We start from the raw sequence: 17,659 nt of genomic DNA, 5'->3' as shown, positions 1-17,659 counted from the left end.
TTCCCAGACAGTCCTGTTGTGATTATGAGACTCCTCATTAATTATGCATGAGGATTCTCATAATCATAGCAGGACTACCATCTTCTGCATAATAACTATGTATAAGGGTCATCCCTTTTGTCATCCTCGGCCAACATGACACAGCAAGGTAGAACCTCTGAGGGTACCTTTGGAGTATGTATGTATACATATACATATATATATATATATATATATATATATATATATATATATATATACACATATATATACATATACATACATTATATATATATCTCCATCCAGCACGAAAGTTGCTAAGGACCCCTGATACTCACAGCAGCGGGCCTCGGATGGGATAGCGAATCCCTACGATATATATACATACACACACCATATCTTTGCAGGGGCAGGCAGAGGAGAAAGACTTCCATGCTGACACACTGATGTTGAGGTTCCTGCACGCAGACACTCCAGCACGCAGTGGTCTGACATCCCTCGCGGGGTGTTCATCTCAAGACCAAGACGGGGTCCTTCATTCTCTCACACCAGGTAATGGGATTGGCTTCATTCTAGGGGGATTCGTGGCTATCTACATACATGCTAGGTACACTTAGAAACTACGACCCTTCAGAAAAATCTAACTTCTTAAAATTATCCGGAGAATATAAACCGGCAATCTCAGCGGCCAAAACTGCCTACTTCTCCACAAAAATTCTCAACTCTGCGCAAAAATCCAAGGACATTTTTGCTATTGTGGAGGAGCTCTCACACCCGGACAGGGTGACCATCAAACCCCTCCCATCTCAGATACTTTGCGACTCCCTTAACTGTTTTTTCATAGACAAAATCAGCAAAATTAAAAACAGTATTTCCTCTGGCCCCCCGGCGTTGTCCCTCCCGGAGGCTGCCCCCTTTTTTAATTCCCTCTCCTTGACTCAGCTCCCTTCTATACCCGAAGAAGACTTCCTCTCCCTCGATAACAAAGTCTCATCTGGTTCCCTCACAGACTGCTGCCCCCCGGCGATTCTCCAGGCTGCTTTTTCGGCCTGCCCTGCTCCCCCACTAGCCCTATTGAACAATTCTCTTCTGCTTGGTGAGGTCCCCAGTCAGTTCAAGAACGCCGAAGTGGTCCCTATATTAAAAAAAACCAACGCCGACCCCTCGGTATTGGGCAACTTCCGTCCCATCTCCCTTCTTCCTTACCTGAGTAAGGTACTCGAGACACATGTGACCAGCGTACTCAACTCCTTCATTGAGGACTCCAACTTTCTAGACTCCCAGCAAGCCGGGTTTAGACCTGCCCATTCGACAGAGGCTGTTATCCTCTCCGTCATGGAGGAACTCCGTAGAGGCGCTGACTCTAACACCAGTCAAGCCTTGGTGCTCTTAGATCTGTCGGCGGCCTTTGACACGGTCGACCACACCATCTTGGTCGACCGTGTCAAAGAGGCGGGCATCAGTGGGACGGCCCTGAACTGGGTTCGTTCCTTCCTGGCGGACCGCCACCAATCGGTCCGTCTTTCCCAGTTTACGGCAGGCAGGACGAGGCTCACCTGTGGCGTTCCACAGGGTTCGTCCCTGTCACCCCTTCTCTTTAACCTGTACCTCACCCCCCTGATCCGCTCCCTCCGCGGCAGGAATGTCACTGCATTTAATTATGCAGATGACATTCAGCTCGTCTTCAATCTCGACTCCTCGGATGAAGCGGCTCAAGATTTTCAGTCCACCCTCTGCCATATCAGTAATTGGATGGGAGTTCATCATCTCAAACTTAATCCCGACAAGACGGAGCTTGTTCTTGTCGGAGGCCCATCCAATCCCTGGAATTCCACTTTCTGGCCCCTTTCCCTTGGTCCCCCCCCCACCCTGCTGACAAAGTGAAAAGCCTGGGAGTTTACATCTCCCAGGATCTCTCTATGAAGCACCAGGTCAGTGCCACCGTATCCTCCTGCTTTTTCCAGCTCAGGAAGATTCGGAAAATAGCCCACTTTCTGACTACTGAAGCCCTCACCTTAGCACTGCTGGCATTAGTCATCTCTCGGATCGACTACGCCAACGCTCTGTACGCTGGCATCCCACAATACCAAATCAACAGACTGCAGCTGATACAGAATCAGGCAGCTCGCCTGATTTATCACCAACCAAAACATCACCACGTCCGTCCCCTCCTTAAAGCCCTCCATTGGCTTCCAGTTTCAGAGCGCTGTAAGTTCAAACTGGGCTGCCTGACCCATAAATCTTTGGCCGGCATCGGTCCCTCCTTTATCTCCTCTCTTCTACTTCCTTATGCTCCCTCTAGGCACCTCCGATCCTCTCATCTTGCGCTCCTTCAGACTCCCCGTTTCAGACGCAAAAAACACGTTGGTCTAAGATTCTCCTTTTTGGAACCTTCATTCTGGAACTCTCTCCCGTTGGAACTAAGACTTTCTCCCTCCTACCTTCACTTTAGGTCTCTCCTAAAAACTCACCTTTTCCGTAGCATCTACACATAAGCCTTCCTCCCCCCCGTCCTCTGCCTCTCACTGAACAAAGTGACCAGCGCCAAGAAACCGTCCGGTGAATGCCGCGCTTTATAAGTACTTTTTACATTACATTACATTTACATTACATTACTTATGTACATCTAGTTAGGGTTGCATCGTAGGAGTATGCATTATTATTGTCATGTATTTATATACCTGCCTATATTCATTGTTTTAGCACTATGGTAGAAATCTACAATCAATTTACTTTGTTGGTGCTTATAATCATTTACATCTGTTTCTGTCATATGGTTGTTTCACCCCACCTATTTTACACCAGAATGATTCTGGTTCAATAAATGCTTATTGAAAACGTCCACCATTTAATCTGTGTATCTCTCAGAGAAAAAGTGAGCATGAGTGACTGAGCAAAAAGTACTGTACTGTTTCCACAATCCCTGATGGGACAGAGTTGTCATGTTCGATAGTTGCCAACAACTATTCTCTCCTTGGTAAGAGGGGTTCATAGTGGCACTGTGAGCTAGCTGGTATACAGGTGAACATATCCGGGGGGGGGGGGGGGGGGGAGGTCTGGACTCAGTGTGGACACTAATCCCCCAGTTTATGTTGTCTAAACACACAAATCCTATGTCGATTTACAGGAACTATACAACAGTGCTCCCGGGTCTGCTGGACCCAGAAAAGTTGTCAGAGGGAAGCTAGGCTGCCCTGAAGGTACGTTACTGCCAAAAGAAGAAAACTACTGAAACTGCTATACTGGGTGACTGGTAGCCCATTGGCAAACGGATTTCTGCCAAGCTCGAGAGGGCTTTGAGGGATGTTGACCCCGGTGGTCAGGATCACCTCATCAAGCCCGTGGACTGAGGAGTAGTCCCAGAAAGACTCTAATCAACTGCTCAGCATTTCAGCATCCTCCAAGCCTTCCATCAGGACCACTCTATAGAAATCAATGGCAAGGAGCCACTGACGCTGGAACTGAACTTAAGACTGCTTTTACTGGAAAGCTAACTGTTTCTATGGACTTTGCTGGTCCCTCTGAGTAGCTCCATGCCGGAGTTGGTCGCCTAAAGTAGCTCTAAGTAACTGCATTGATACATGCCGAAGTTTTTCCTGAAAAAGATTCCATGTGTCAAATTCGTTGAATTTACCAATGCATGTTCATCGTTCAGTAAAAAGTTTTGATTTAACAACGCTTGTAAATTCTCTATCTACCGATGTATTTTTTCTGGTGTCAAAAAATATATAAAATTGAGAATAGCCATAATGCGTGCAACAGTGTTGACCATTTGCCACATCCATTGCAACAGGTGTCAAACCCACCAAACATGGCTTTCAACCAGGTTGGGGGACACCATAATGTCAGGACATTATAGGCATTTTCTTTATGCTGTACACATATAGAAAATTTAGCAGTCCTTCTTTACATTTTGCACCACGTTTCATGCAAAATCTCCCTTCCGCGGTCCCTCTACCAGTAGGTAATATATTTATGTTTGGGTTGGATGACAAGCTCCTGGAGGGATCTGTATATTCAGGTGATGGCCTTACAATGGAGATTATTTGCAAAAGGCTTTCCAAGTGGGTCAACTCTCTATTTGCTTTATCTTGGACCGATGGAGTGCTGGCTCAGTGAAGCATTTAAGGGATTCGAAATTAGTCAGTTCAGTTAGCGAAAACATTTATCGGATTTCTGTTCGTTAGGAGGTCTCCATCCCTAAACGACCTCCCGTAGTAAATGAGAGTCATTTTGGCCTCGTCTACTGAAGCCTGGATCCATGAGGCTCGGTGGAAAGTCTAGGTTATGGAGTATTAGGGACAGAGGTGATGGCTCTGAGGAAGCACTGTGTTGTCATAAGTCTTGTTGCCAATACTCCAGTAAACTCGAGGTGGTGTTCAACGATAAGCATGACTTTGGTCTGGCTCTTTGTGGGAGCCACAAAATCGATCTGAGGTGGGTCTTAGGAAATGTCCCATTCCCTTTGGCCCAAGGTTATCCTTCCTGTGTTTACATTAAGGGAACTAATTTTTTTCTCTTTATTTCAGCACTTGTGTTTTTTTGCTTTGTACCTCATGTGCTTCTTCCCACCTTACACCCCATACACTTTTACTCTCTATGTTGCTACCCCACAATTCCCAGTTGATGCTTTACTTCTCCAATACCTCCCAAACCTGTTTTTTGAAAATGTACTTTATTTGTGAAATCCCCTCTGCTGCTCCCAGAAGCGGCCGGCGCAGGTAAGCGCTGTAGGGGAGTGTGGTGGAGCGGGGGGAAGTTGACAGATGACGGAATAGGTAAAATTAAATAAAACCTATTCCACCGTCTGTCAACCCCCCCACCCCCGCCCCACCGCACGTACCTGCACAGAGTGCAACAGGCTGCTCCCCAGTCTCCCCTCCCTATTCTTACCTTAATTGTTTCCCTCTCGATCCTCCATTGTTCACCCTCCCTTCATTGACAAATTCTTCTTTTTCTTTTTTTTAAAAAAAAATTAAAAAACGTTTTTTTGTATTTTTTTGTATGGCCTAACTGCTACAATCGTTGGGATTATCAAAGGCCCCATGAACTTAAAATGGTTCAATTCCTAGGACAGGGAAAGACAAGTGCGATAAACATTTCCTAGGCAACTAATAAATCTTTAAAAAACAACAATGTGCTGAGGGTTTGACAGAAACAGTAAACTAAATGTCTAAAACACTGGTTATTTTATTCAATGTTTACAAAAATTGTATTAGGCACACTTTTACAACAGAACAGTACACAATACATCTACACAATCAATGCATTTCATATAGACAAAAATTAAACATACAATTACATATTATTGACATATCAATAAAAAGAATTGTTATATAAAAGCAGTAATTATCGACGCGCGTTTCGGCGTATCGGACGCCTTCTTCAGGAAATTACCACAAATTACCTACAAGAGATGTTAAAATTTATAAAAAATATTATAATACAAATACATGTTCAAAAACATTTACTGTTTACATTGTCCCATAATTATCTAAATCCACATTTTTACATTTCCTACAATATATATCTCAAACCGATTATGCATAGGGTATTTATTCAAAAGGAGACTATATATAAAAAGACGGATATCGATGAAAAAATAAACATATAACCTGCCGTTACCTGGCGGGGAGCTACAACCCAAGAGCACGGCCCCATCTCGAAGGAGCATCGCAGAGCACATTATGGAGCACAGGTGAGCCTGCCTCAGAGATCTTGAACCTCAGTAGGCGAAACAGCACACATAAGCATAGGGCACGCGCCCTCAATGGTATAATAGAGGTGGGCAGCCCATGACTACCCTGCGTGCCCCTATCGTTCCACTAGCTCCCGGCTCCCTGGACCCTGCTCTCTGGCTGCATTCTTAATATCCGTTATCCGGCGAGGGGCAGCTTCCTTCGTCAACAGTGAACAGTTCTTTTTTTTCGCCTAACACCCAGAAGTAACAACATAGAGGAGAAGAGTCTAGACCACAGAACTAAGGCATCAGCTCTGCCCCAGTCGACCCAGCAATCACCAGGCAGCTTCAGGGTTCAGAACAACAGGGGGTCAAATACAGCTGGCAAAAGTTGCGGGGGGCACGTCAAACTCCCCACGATCACAACTGAACACAACTTCCTTAAAAACTAGGCAAATCCAGCAAGCGAAGCTAATGAATAAATCTCCCTCGACCACCCATTTTACAGCCCCCCAGGCCCCACATCCCAGACCAGAACAAATATAACTGTCAAACTAGTCAAGCTCCACCAGCATTTCCTTGAGGAAAACTCTGCAAAACCCCGCAAAATGGGACCCATAAAAAAGGGCCAACAACATACGACCTCTGAGGACCCTACCAACAGGCTCCCCCCTATTAAAAGTATTACCAGGAGCAAATCACTCACGGAAAGTTTAAATGAACTGCCCCAAGATGCAGAACTAAGGGGGTCGATAGTGCTGCTAGCATTGACCAGGGCATTACTAAGGGCAGGCAGGAGCAGGCAGTCGAGAACACATCATGGCATGGGTGCAACCCAAGCATTACGGAAGAAAATAGCACTAAAAGGCTGAGCGTACAGCCTTTACTCCAAACTGCCGAGCCCAGGGGTGGCACACCACTTCACCTGGAGCACAGTAATGAACAGGAAATGGCCAACCTGGACTGCAAACAACTCAAATGTACACCAACAAATAGACCACTCAGCTCACATTCTACCCCTAGTCTCCAGTGGCAGGGGAGCTTACATCTTCGTTTCTTCAAAACCTAGGCCAAAAAATCTAGGGAACACTAGAACTGACCCCAAACCTGCTGGGGTGGGGGCAAACAGGGCCTACATAGGCCGTCAACGCAAAAATGGACCATTATATCTCCAATGACAGCCCAGAAGCAGACTTCCAGAAATCATTGATGACTGAAATAAAGTGACACCAATAAAGTTCTACTGTGGCAGTCAACTAAAATGGAAGTCCAAATAGATCTTCTACAATCAATTGCTGGCCGCCTACTTAACATAAGCTCCTGAGTGGAAGAGCTGGAAAAAAGGATCGACCAATATTTGCTATCCAACTGTGGCGAATGTTCCTGTTCCTGCTCAATCCTCATTGAAAAATGGGCATTGATTCCTGACATCCTAGCCGACATAGTAAAGACTGTCAAAGGAAGCGGGGAAATACGGCCCTTGAGCAACACAGACAATAGGACAACAGCAAGCGGCTACCATCTGGCAGTGAGACAAACAGAAGCAACTGAACTCGGCTTATTGACATCAGCCGGACTGGATCAAAAAGGGGCACAAAGGAGCGCGGTCTCTGTCCACAATGCATATACGGCATAAGGAACACAAAGCCCCAAAAGCGGGGCAATAGAGAGCAGTGAAGTCCCGAATGTCACGGAAACTGACTCGAAAGAACTCACTCCTGGCAAAACCGGTACGCCTGAACGCCCATTATCAAGAAGAACAAAAAAGAAGACAAAGAAACAACAGAAAAAAAGACTGCAGTCAAGGAAGACTGATGGCAGACCCCCACAAGGGGACCCCAAAGGTGGCCATTTCTACCCAATCTTCATAACTAAAAACTGGTGCAAAAAGGCCCCCAACACTGTCCCGCTACCTAGAGAACAGCAAAAACAGCCAACCACAATAAGTAATTCCACAGCAACAGGTCAAAAGCCGCAAACAAGAACATGTCAATCTCCAGAGAATCAATCGACAGAGGAGACAAGCCATGCACCGGCTGAAAAAAACATACTGCAATCAAGGGTAATAGTACCGCCGTTGCCGGACGATCTAAAATTACTACAGCAAAGCCCCAGGCACCAGCTCAGCATCAGGAACACCCAAGGCCAGAGCACGAAATTCAAAGCAGGACCAGTTATAAGCCAACAAGAAGTCCAACCCTCTGACCAAACCTGGCGGCACAAGATCTAGGAAGGAACAATATGGCCCAAACCTCTGGCACACTAACCATTCTCCATGAGGTAGTCCTCAACCCGAGATTCTACAGCACGGGACAGCATGACATTTTGAATCGGCATAACATTCTCCGCGTCTTTAAACACCTTGCCACTCTCGACCAGCTACATACCGGGGACATAGAATAGGTGAGATACTTGAGCATGAAGGGGGAACACACAAGGCGATTCAACAATACTGGGTTTGAAGGAAAAGGAAACAGTACAAGCTATATTGAACAATTCCACATAACTCGCCGAGTGGGACATCAATGCTCAGAACCTACCCAACCCAAAATACCCACACATCCTAGCACCAGACAAGGGGGACAAGGGCCCTTGGTCCGTCCTGCACGGGACAAATAGTCCAGGACTCCCTGAGAACAGATGGAAGGGACATAAGGATTGTACGGGTATCAGGATTGCATGCTAAAACAACCAAAGGGTTATCAGTGCCATCCCCTCCCTCCCGGACCAATACGGAACCATAGGAAGCACCCAGAAGTATTGCTAACAGCCGCAAGACCAGGCCAGGCAGGTGCAAGGCCAGGGGAGGACCATTGCCTAAGAAGAAACTAACTATAATCTCATGGAACATTGCTGGGAGCAGAAAGATCAGTGAAAATAGAAACCTGAGGCGTTTCATGGAAATAGAAGACATACTCTGCCTTCGAGAGACCTGGGAATTATCTAGCAGTCCATTGGCAGGGTTCTATGAACATTATGTTCCAGCAATAAAAAAGAACCTCTTTGGTTGCCCGTCTGGCGGTCTATCAGTTTCCATAAAACATGCAAGCTCCCTCGCAATGACAGGAATATATCTGAGTTCATTTGAGCTGCAAGCCCTACAGATCGAAGGCCTGAAATCACACCTCACAGCCAATGTGCCTCCTAATAATAAATTGCTAGATCAAAGATCAGATTGAGGCACTGACATGAAAATTAGACGCCCTCCTAAATAAATATAAAACTCACCAGGTAATTCTAGCTGGGGACTTTAACATGAAGGACCTCGATGTAGCTGCTCCTTCATCTTGAGGATTGGGCAGGGCTGCACCATTTCACGATCTGTTCGACAATCATAAGCTGTCCGCAACTCACGCTGTGAAAGAAGCACGCTCAAATGTTGGGCAACCACAGACGACCTTCCGCGACATCTCAAGGATCGATTACATCATGGTCAGTGAAGCAATTGCGGCCAGTATGGAAGGCTTTACAGTCGAGGATAGGTTGGAAAGCGACCATAGGCCACTAATAGCATTGTTCATGCTGGAAGCTCCATCCGCCTTTGAGTTTCAAGCCATCAGAGAGTCCAGAGGGGATGAAAATCATAGCCTCCTCAGGAGAATCAGATGGACAGACGAGACTGGCACGAAGCTTCAAAACTGGCTGGATCTAAAACAGGAAGAGAATCTAGTAATGCCGTCTTCACTGATAAAAGGCTGGGAGTCCACTGTTGAGGAGATACAAGTGGGTTTGGGCCACCCCCAGCCACAATGCTCCAGGTCCAAAAAGCAACGAACTGCTGGAAGCATTCGCCCAACTAAGGACATATGCGAAAGCAAACGCCTCTTGCGTAAGGCGCTCGTAATAAAGAAACGAGGGGGCAGACAAATGGAGGGGTCCTGATCGCATCATTGAGGACAGCCCTAAGGAAAACGGTGGGAAGACAAAAAAGCCCACAGAGAGGGAACTGATTAAATCTTTCTCCCTGCTTAAACAGAAGAATTATTAAGGACTATGGAGACACATAAACCGGCTAAGTAGTAGAGGAGTTCAAAGAGAAAACGGAGTGGCAGAGCAAGATTGGCTGGTCCACGTAAAGCTTCTTTATTCAATTGCCCAAGTAAACACAAGCAACACAGAAGAGCCCAAACGTGGGGCGGACCCCCCTCCACCAATCCAGCCCAAAGACCAGAGAAATGACCTCACCAGTTTTTAAAAAAGCCCCTGATTATTGGGCATCCGTCCTAACCCCTCTTTATAACCACTCTTATGACTGTAAAAAACCCTGATTCTTTGAGGGGCTTCATACTAGTCCCAATTTAAAAAAAAAGGGGATTGATTAAAGCCATCGAACTACAGGCTCATCGCTCTGCTCGACCTCGAAGCCAAGGTTTATGCTGCCTCTTATTGAAGGTCCTGGAGACATGGGCCGAACAAAAAAGCATTATTTCCTGCTACCAGACTGGCTTAAGACCTCAGCCATCGACAACGGACAACATATTGCAGTTATCTCACCTAGCTACTCAAGCAGCAAAGAAGAAAAATTCACCACTCTTTTGCTGCTTTATTGACTTCAGCACAGCCTTCGACAAAGGGATATGAAACCGGTTATGGTGGAAATTTGAAAACTGGGGCATCCCGTCAAACCTACTGAAAGCAATTAGATCACTATATGAAGGCACCTGGGTGCAGGTCAAAACCAGCTCCAGGCATAGTGTCCCCCAAAATAACAACGAACAACGGGCTGAAACAAGGATGCATGCTGGCCCCCATCCTCTTCAACCTGTACACAGCGGATGTTGGGGACGATCTGAAAGGAGCCATCCTAGTAGCACCGAGACTAGGCAGTATGAGGCCGCCGGTGCTACAATACGACGATGACACTGCCATAATGGACCACACGAGGGTGGGCCTTCAGAGAGCACTAAACACACTGAACCAATTCAACAATGACAACAATCTCACAGTCAACCAGGGGAAAACAAAGGTCGCCATTTTTGGGAGCTACCGCCTGAAAAAAAGCACAGTGGCTAATGGGAGATTTGCAAATCAGCACAGTGGCATCCTACAACTATCCAGGGGTTAGGGTCACGGAACAGGCCAAGGTAAATGTCCACTTGAAACAGCAGTCTATGGTCAATAAGGTTACATTCCTTATAAAGCAACTGAGCTTACATCTGATCAGCCCTACTTCCAGACCAATACTGACCGCCTTAAAGGCAAAATTGTTGCCAGCCATTAGTTATGGTCACCAGGCTTTCCCAGGGTCACAGGATGCCCTTCTTATGGCAGCCCAAGCCAAAGCATTTAAATCAGTCTTCTCCATCCCAAGGTCGGCAAGGAAGTCAAGGCTAAGACTGGAGCTAGGCCTGGCAAGGCCAGACCTGATGAGCCAAGGGGAGATTATAAAACTATATTTAAGGGTTCATTAAGACAACAACTGAGGGTCAACTTTGAGGGGCCAATCACAGTATGGCACACCAGTCTCGGCAAAGCGATCAGCACATTAAAGATTGAGGAAAAGAGCATACCATTGCAAGAAATTCCACTAAATGCCTGGAAAAAAGCCATAAATAGACACGTATGCGAGACTTCATTTGATCTGGATCTCAAATCTCTTCGTTCTAGCACCCACCTAGTCGTGCTGAACAGCTCCTACACGGTAGGGAAGGCACAACCCTACCTAAACGAGGCCCTGACACCACAAGCCCAAACCAAAATCCTCTCTAGGACACAATGTATACTAGGAATCACCGACTTTAACCCTGCATGGGCTCGCTAGGGGGAATTCACAGACTGTGCTCCTACATGAGAGAATCCTGGTTAAATCTCCTATACTGTTGCCCCGCCCTTAGGAACAAATGCCAACAAATTTAATCGCCCAGTTTGTATCGCCAAGGGAACCAAGATATGTAGCAAAGCGTCAGCCTTGTGCTTTTCTAAAACAACTACGATGACCTTGGCGAGACTGGGGAAATTTACCCATTTGATTAGGATTGCTCTAAAGGCTGCAAACGAACTCAACCAAACCAGGGTGCCCAGCACGGTACAATAAGGAGATAAAGCAGCTTGCCCTCAAACAAGTACAGAGCCCGCACCCACCCGTCCTACTGAGACCGCACCATTTCTATGGTTCTTAATGGAAGGGCCGAGGAGATTGGCCTACAGATTGCGGAAGTAGAAAACTACCAAGGTTTTTGCAGGTGCCTCAGAAACTTTGTGCAAGGACACAAGACAATGACCACCTGCGTCGACTGATCGAGTGGGCGCCATGGGGAGGGGGGATGGTACATCAACCAAATTCCATCTGATGCTTTCATACTTTTACTGTGACCATTCTTTTACCTGCTCATTTTTATGTTTTTTACTGTAATGATTTTAATTAATTGCACAGTTAATAAATAAATTCAAATGGACTACGGTAGAAAAATATTTTTATGCAGCAATCTTCAGATACAAACAAATAATTTCTGGTCCTCCAACATGCTCTAAAAACCGCTCATGTGCATCTGGAGAATTTAGACATCTTCTGAGCTATACTGAATGAGGATCGATCAGTGCAACATTATCATCACAAGTGATGCAAAAAGTGCTCTATGTTATACACCCCCTCTCCCCGCCTGAGACGGTTGGACAAACCCTCATGCGCAGTAAAGGGAGTGCACTACCACTCCCCCACCAGCAGTGTCATCCTCTGGATGATCCGCCTCCAGGACTCGTCAGAGTCCTGGGGCCGGGTGGGACCAGGGGAGTAAAAATAAAACGATAATAAAAAGGGTTTAAAACCCATTTTATTATTGTTTGATATGAGGGTGGTGGCTGCGCTCCTCCGCCCTAACGGAAGGGCCGCCTCTGTATATGTGTGTGTGTGTTGTGTACATTTATATGCTAACGGTAGACTACATCCAGATCTCGATGTAGTATATACAGTTCACTTTACTCTCTTATGTTAATAGCAGAATACATCTCTAGAACCGGTTCTGCGACCAGCCGACCCAATAAAAAAGTAACAATGTAAACTGAACTTGAAAGGTTTGGGGAATAATCAAACTAGCATGTGACTTCATTTCATTCTTTGAAGATGTATTTATTTATGTATATAAGTTGTCTTATATGGCACCGGCAAACCCAAAGGTGTCAAAGCTCTTCATATAGGAGACCTAGCATAGATTAACTTGGGAAGTGGTAACACTTACATGTGGGGAATATCAGTGATGTTATTACCCATCTGTATTTGAGCTGAAAGGTTTTTTCTAATGTTACTTCATCAAACAGAATATACTTGAAAATTGGCTAACCCATTACTGTCTGACAATATCGCAATAATTGTATCCCCTCCCCAACCCCACAACCCCTGGTCTCTGTCTCTCAACTCACAGCACTCTGACAGCAGAGAAGGTGCTAGCATTCTCAACCAAGTCAGTGGCTACCTCAACTACTTATCAAATTAGGGTGGCCAAAAGCAAGGCTTCACTAGGGACCATTATCTAGTACAGGGCTTTTAATGGGGTTCTAGTCTTGGTTCATCTCAACACTGCCAATTTTACCTAGGTGCCAAATTACAATGATTTGGCAAAAAGTAGTACCCAGATGACATGGGCAACTAGATGGACCATACTAGTGATTACAATTTGCTGTTGCTGGTACTAGGGAACACTTTAAGCGGCTTACAAGCAGAGACAGATCCTTCGTTTCCAGTTGAATGGCGACAACACTGATGTAGTTACCCCTACTGGGCAAAGGCCCCAAACAGTAAGGCAACACTGCCTGGACAGCAGAGAAAGTGGTCAACCAAGAGATTTGTTAATCTTCACCCAGAACTGTCAGAGTCCTGCAGTAGTAGATAATTTCTCTATGGTCACTACGAACATTGGCGGATATGGACAGCAGAAATGGATGCGAGGAGACATGGACATATGAACACGCAAATAGAGACATATGGACATCGAGTGATATGGATACAGGAAGACACAGAGAACATGGAAACCAGATGAGAAACAGGCAGTGAGAGTGACAGAGACACTTGAAGAGACATGCATGCTGGGAGAAACACAGACACTTGGACTAGACAAGGATATCCAGGACCCACAAACAACAGAGCTCTCAGAGTGACATGTCACCTCACGCCTTTATAACCCAGGCTACTCTCAGTGCAGAAAGTCAAGGCGTTGTCAAATGCTGAGATTTACAAATCACAACATAACAAACCTTTGCGTAATGGGGAAGCACCTGACTCGGTCCACCTGTTCCTCATCTCTGTGAAGAAGATCATTGGTAGCTTACAGCACACTGTAAATCCATACTAAAACAACATTATGTACAATGATAACAAAGACACGTGTCACAGTTCACCTTGGTGTTGTAGTGCATCATACATAGCAATCCCATATTACTTTGTTTACTACAACCTCTTACTTTCAGAATCATGTCTAAAAGCAGTGCAGGTATCACCCATACTAAAAAAAAACAACTGCAGATAAATCTGATCTCAATAATTTCCACCCCATATCTAACATCCCCACTCTATCCAAACTACTAGAAAAATGCGTACAATCCCAACTTTGTGCTCACATTGAGAATTTCCAACTCCTTAACCAGCATCAATCAGGCTTTCGGAAGGGGCACAGCACAGAGTCGACACTCACGCACGTTTTGAACGACATCTTAAAAATGCTTGACCAAAATGACTCCTGCCTCCTGATCCTCCTTGACCTTTCCTCCGCATTCGACACGGTTAATCATGACAACCTCCTTTCCACTCTGAAGAACAGGATGGGATTCTCGGGACTGGTGTAACAATGGTTCGCCTCCTTCCTCCACCACAGAACACAAAGAGTTAAGGCAAACCATTCCCTCTCCCAGTCCTCTCCAGTACTCATGGGTGTCCCCCACGGGTCCGCCCTCTCACCTATCCTCTTCAACCCGTTTTTGGAACCTCTTGCTAATTCTCTAAATGACATGAACATTCCCTTTCATATGTACGCGGACGACACACAACTTAACCTGAAAATATCATCCCTGGATAACATCATCTCACTCAACTCTACCCTAACGTATACTCAAAATTGGTTAACTGAGAACCACCTCCTGCTCAACACCTCCAAAACTGAATTCCTCCTCATCTCTCCTCCGAACCACCCCCTCAATCTTGACCTTTAGTTGACTCACCTCACAGCTTTCAATTGCACCCCTCTCATCATAGACTCGGCCAAATCTATCGGAATCACCTTGGACAAGCACCTGAATATGAAAAGTCATATCAGCAACGTATTTAAGGGAGCTAATCATTTGCTGAGGACTCTTAGAAATATCAAGCCCTTCCTTCCTCAAAATGACTTTAAACAGGCGGTCCAAGCACTGATCTTGCCAAGGCTAGATTATTGCAGCGCTACGCTCTGTGGCCTTCCCAAATACAGCCTGGCTCCACTAAGGTCAGCACTGAAAGTTACGGCCAGACTAGTTACTGGTACCAAACGTAACGAGCACATTTCCCCAGTCCTAAAATCTCTTAAATGGTTGCCCTACAAAGCTCAAATTCTGTTAAAGATTGTCGTCCTAGTGCACAAAGCCCTGAACACCAACACCCCTAGGTACCTAGCGCAAAAGCTTGAATTATCCTGTGGAGAGAGAGCCTCAAGAAGCGCTAACAATTTTCTCCCGAAACAACGTATCATGAACAAAAAGAGAACTAGTCATCAAGCCTTCTCAGGGGCTGCCCCCAAGATCTGGAACTCTCTTCCTCCTGATTTGCGCAGAATCTCATCAATAGCTGCTTTCAAACTTGAAGCCAAAAGTTTCCTAATGAACAAATTCTTACCTATATTTGGGCTAGGTGCATTAGCTCGTAACCACTGATCCTTCAACTAGTGCACCAACCTGAGTTGCATTGACCCTACCACTTTTTTTTTTTCTTTCAACTTGTGTCTCTACTCTTTGCTCATTTTGGTTGTATGTTTTGCCCCCGTAGCATCTGGTTATTTATCTGGTAATTTTATTATTTGTTGTGTATCATTTGTTTGTGATTATTGTGCCTACAACTGTCTAGGACTGTCACTTGATATCGTTACTGGAGTCTTATCCCCCCTTTCATCCTTGTGTAAAGCGCTCGGATATCCCTCGGAATCTTGTTCCCGCTATAAAACTTTATAATAAAAAAAAAAATTTAAACGATCAAGGGTCCCATTTTCACACACACATACAAACATAAAGCTAGTCATTTCCCTGTCTATATTTTCTGTTTAAGGCGAAAAAGCAGAAATGATGTATTCATTTGAGTATTGCTCAATACTGTGATATATAGACAATGAGGGGAATGAGAGAAGAATGAATAATTCTGCCATTTGGCAGAGCTAATCAATATATATATTAGCACAGAAAGAGTTTAAAAGAGGATGACGCTCCATAAGAAGTTTAAATCGCTTCAGATTGTACACGTGTCTGTGCTACAATGCGAATGGCTTCTGCCGATTGATTTTACTATAGTGTTAATTTTTTTATGTGACTGTACTGTTTATTGCATACTTAGTGCAGACAATCCTACAGACTTCAAAGAGTGAGTGTACATTTATCAGTTAATTAATTATGTAAATATTCCAAGTTGCAACTTAATTTTTTTTAACCTCTAAAAATAAATGTAGATAACACCAATAAGACAGAATAAAACGGAAATCTAAAATATAAAAACCATAAAACCCTCATAATCATCCATTTATTATACTCTAGTGTCTATCCTTTTATGCTATGTGCGACTACAGCTTTGAATGGAAGAGTTTTATATGAAAATGTAATCACAAATATGCACGCCATAGTTCTAATACACATCTCCTATGGTATCTGACCCTCAACCAACAGGCACTAAAATCAAACAAAAAAAAAAACACTTGAACTGTCCTTAAAACGTAAACAAATGCAAAAGAAAAAAACAGTTTCTGCGTCATCTGTTTGGAAATATTAACATACTTTTAGCTAATAAATATCTATCCTTAGTTCTTAAAAATGGAAATCTACTTACTAGGCCAGCCCAAAACAGAAAAAATACTATTAACCAAGGAACGTCGGTACATTTCCTGTAGATCTGAGGTCTCCATTGTCTTGGTCTGGAAATGTCATCCTCAGAAACCTGGGGAGAGAGAGAGAGGGCATTGTATGGATAAATTTAATCTCAGTTTCATTTCCTTGTCTGTTATTTAGGCAAGTACAGGCAATTCAGAAATCGTACTTTTCCGTCTGTCATGTGTGAGTTTGGAATTTCCTTGAAGTAATGTGAGATCAACTTAGCAAAACTGAGTTCCTAGCGGCTCCCCTCCAGCGTCTGACATTTTAAATTTGAAAAGCCAAAAGCTCTTACGGTTCACTTAAAGCTCGAGTTGGGCAATATGACTCCATGTCATCACCTACTCGGTGCTCCAGTTCTCAGTTTACTTTTGCCAAATTAATGCCTTTTCTATGAATTCAAGACCTCATTCACTTCAATTGCTCCAAATGATTAAACATCTGAAAACAATTTATTGGAGCCTTGTGCCCAAGTTGACATAGAGTCATCTGGTAAACTGATTAAAACACAGTGTAGTCATTGATCATAGTATTAAATGGTTTGCTGTTTTTTCCTATATGGGTTCACTATTATAGGGATCATCCATTGAATATGTTCCAACATAGGTTCAAGAGAGCTGGGTACAGGATAAACGCAGATTCTATCAATTATTTCCACTAAGGATCAATGGACTCCTTTGACTAGAGTAGATTAAGGAAAGAGCACATTTGGTGCATTATCAAATTCAAAAAGGGAATTTGGGTGTACACAAAATGTGATGCCTGTGCCCAAACTGATTTACGTGCATGTATCTTGCTCCTGCAAATACATTGTACTCTTGCAGTCTGTCAAAGGTGTGGCAGGACTTCCGATTCACAAATAGATGTACTGGAATGTGTGCCTGCTGCATTTTTCAAATCTCCTCATTCAGTGCTGGCCTAGTACAAGGTTTCTACAGGAGATGGCACAATTAAGATGGGCAGAAATGT

General features: G+C 44.5%; 1 protein-coding gene across 2 annotated transcripts in view; it reads right to left on the bottom strand.

Annotated features, from left to right (window-relative positions):
- The window catches only part of SLC44A3 (solute carrier family 44 member 3), an 879,170-nt gene that overhangs the window by 684,776 nt on the left and 176,735 nt on the right, over window positions 1-17,659 (bottom strand). For both annotated transcript variants that reach the window (XM_078641256.1, XM_078641253.1), the window contains exon 2: window positions 16,650-16,757. Coding sequence is in view for 1 of the 2 variants with exons in the window: in XM_078641253.1 (XP_078497379.1) it covers window positions 16,650-16,757 (108 nt within the window). In the remaining variant the exon portion in view is untranslated. The remainder of the gene's footprint in view (window positions 1-16,649; window positions 16,758-17,659) is intronic.

This window comes from Lissotriton helveticus, chromosome 1_1, assembly GCF_964261635.1.
Source record: "Lissotriton helveticus chromosome 1_1, aLisHel1.1, whole genome shotgun sequence".
Classification (NCBI taxonomy): Eukaryota; Metazoa; Chordata; class Amphibia; order Caudata; family Salamandridae; genus Lissotriton; species Lissotriton helveticus.
This window is presented reverse-complemented; position numbering and strand designations above follow the sequence as displayed.